Source organism: Olea europaea, unplaced genomic scaffold, assembly GCF_002742605.1.
Source record: "Olea europaea var. sylvestris unplaced genomic scaffold, O_europaea_v1 scaffold3318, whole genome shotgun sequence".
In the NCBI taxonomy this organism is placed as follows: Eukaryota; Viridiplantae; Streptophyta; class Magnoliopsida; order Lamiales; family Oleaceae; genus Olea; species Olea europaea.
Genome location: NW_019252127.1, coordinates 26,144 through 27,566, shown reverse-complemented (window position 1 = coordinate 27,566; position 1,423 = coordinate 26,144). Strand labels below are relative to the sequence as shown.

Here is a 1,423-nt window from a genome sequence, read left to right as displayed (position 1 = left end):
GATACTGAAGCTACATCACAGATTGAGGTCCATCAGCAGGGTGTGTTCCGTAGGTCTTCTGCTGAGGATTTAGTGGGTATGGCTGGTAGATCAGAGGATGACGGTTTTGTCCGAGTCACAAGAAAGAAACACCCACGTTCTACTGATACTCCACATCCGAGCAGAAGGATCACCAGGAGTCAGTCACATGATACCTCTTCACATTCTCCATCCCTATGAGTGCCATCATTTGGAATGTGAGAGGTGTAGCTAGTGTAGCTACTCGTCGGCGCCTGAAGAAACTTATACAGCTTCATCAGGTTTATCTGTTAGTTTTACTGGAGCCTTTTGTTCTTCAGCACAGCTTTGCATATATTCGACATTACCTGCGCTTCGATACGGGAGCTCAGAATGAATCGAATAAGATTTGGTTTTTCTGGAACTCGGGGACTAATGTTACTATTATTGTTGATCATCCCCAATTTCTTCACGTTAAAGTTGAGGACCCCAGACTAGCTCTTCCCATCTATTTTACTCCAGTTTACGCTTCTTGTGATGCTTCTGTCAGGAGGGATTTGTGGGCGGGTCTTCACCACATCTCCCTCGATATGGAGGACCCTTGGATAGTTGGGGGAGACTTTAACGTTATTACTCATGATGGAGAGCGCACGGGTCATAATACTCGTGATCGAGGCACTACAGCTTTTTCTGATATGATGTTGGATAGTGGTCTAGAGGATGCAGGTTTCCTTGGGAATCGATACACTTGGACCAATGGGCGGGTCAGGAAGAGATTGGATAGAGTACTCATTAATTCTTCAGCTGCAGCATTTTGTCGACAGCTTACAGTGAAGCACTTGAACAGGACTTCATCTGATCACTCACCTTTATTACTTCAGTGGACTTCTGATGATGACTTGGGGCCTAGGCCTTTCAGATTCCTCAACGTTTGGACCAAGCATCATGATTTTTTAGCATTTGTCTCTCAGAAGTGGTCACTCCCCACTCATCTTACGGGGATGGCCGCTCTTTAGGAGAAATTCTTCAGGATGAAATAGGGATTGCACTGGTGGAATCGACATTTGTTTGGAGACATTTTCCAGCGAGTGAGGGATGCTGAGGACAGGGTTGATGAGGCAGAAATTGTATTTGACAGTGACCCTATACCGGAACATCGTGACATACTGCATCAGGTTCAGGCAGCTTTGAACCAGACTTTATCTATTGAGGAGGGCTTCTGGAAGCAAAGGGCTGGCTCACGTTGGGTATGTGAAGGAGATCACAATACTCGATACTTCCATGCGATGGTTCAAGGACGCCGTATCAGATCGCGTATTAGGTCCATCAGGACACAGGCAGGGGAAGTCTTAGCTACTCCTGCTGATATTCAGACATCGGCTATTGCTTTCTACCAGGATCTCTTATCTACTCCTCCACAACCTTT

General features: G+C 46.1%; 1 protein-coding gene across 1 annotated transcript in view; it reads left to right on the top strand.

The window, feature by feature from the left end:
• Positions 1-215: 215 nt before the first annotated feature.
• Positions 216-1,423, top strand: part of LOC111385869 — a 1,672-nt gene continuing 464 nt past the window's right edge. Inside the window, exons 1-2 of the mRNA XM_023010297.1 lie at positions 216-926; positions 1,083-1,376. Coding sequence (XP_022866065.1) covers positions 216-926; positions 1,083-1,376 — 1,005 coding nt within the window. The remainder of the gene's footprint in view (positions 927-1,082; positions 1,377-1,423) is intronic.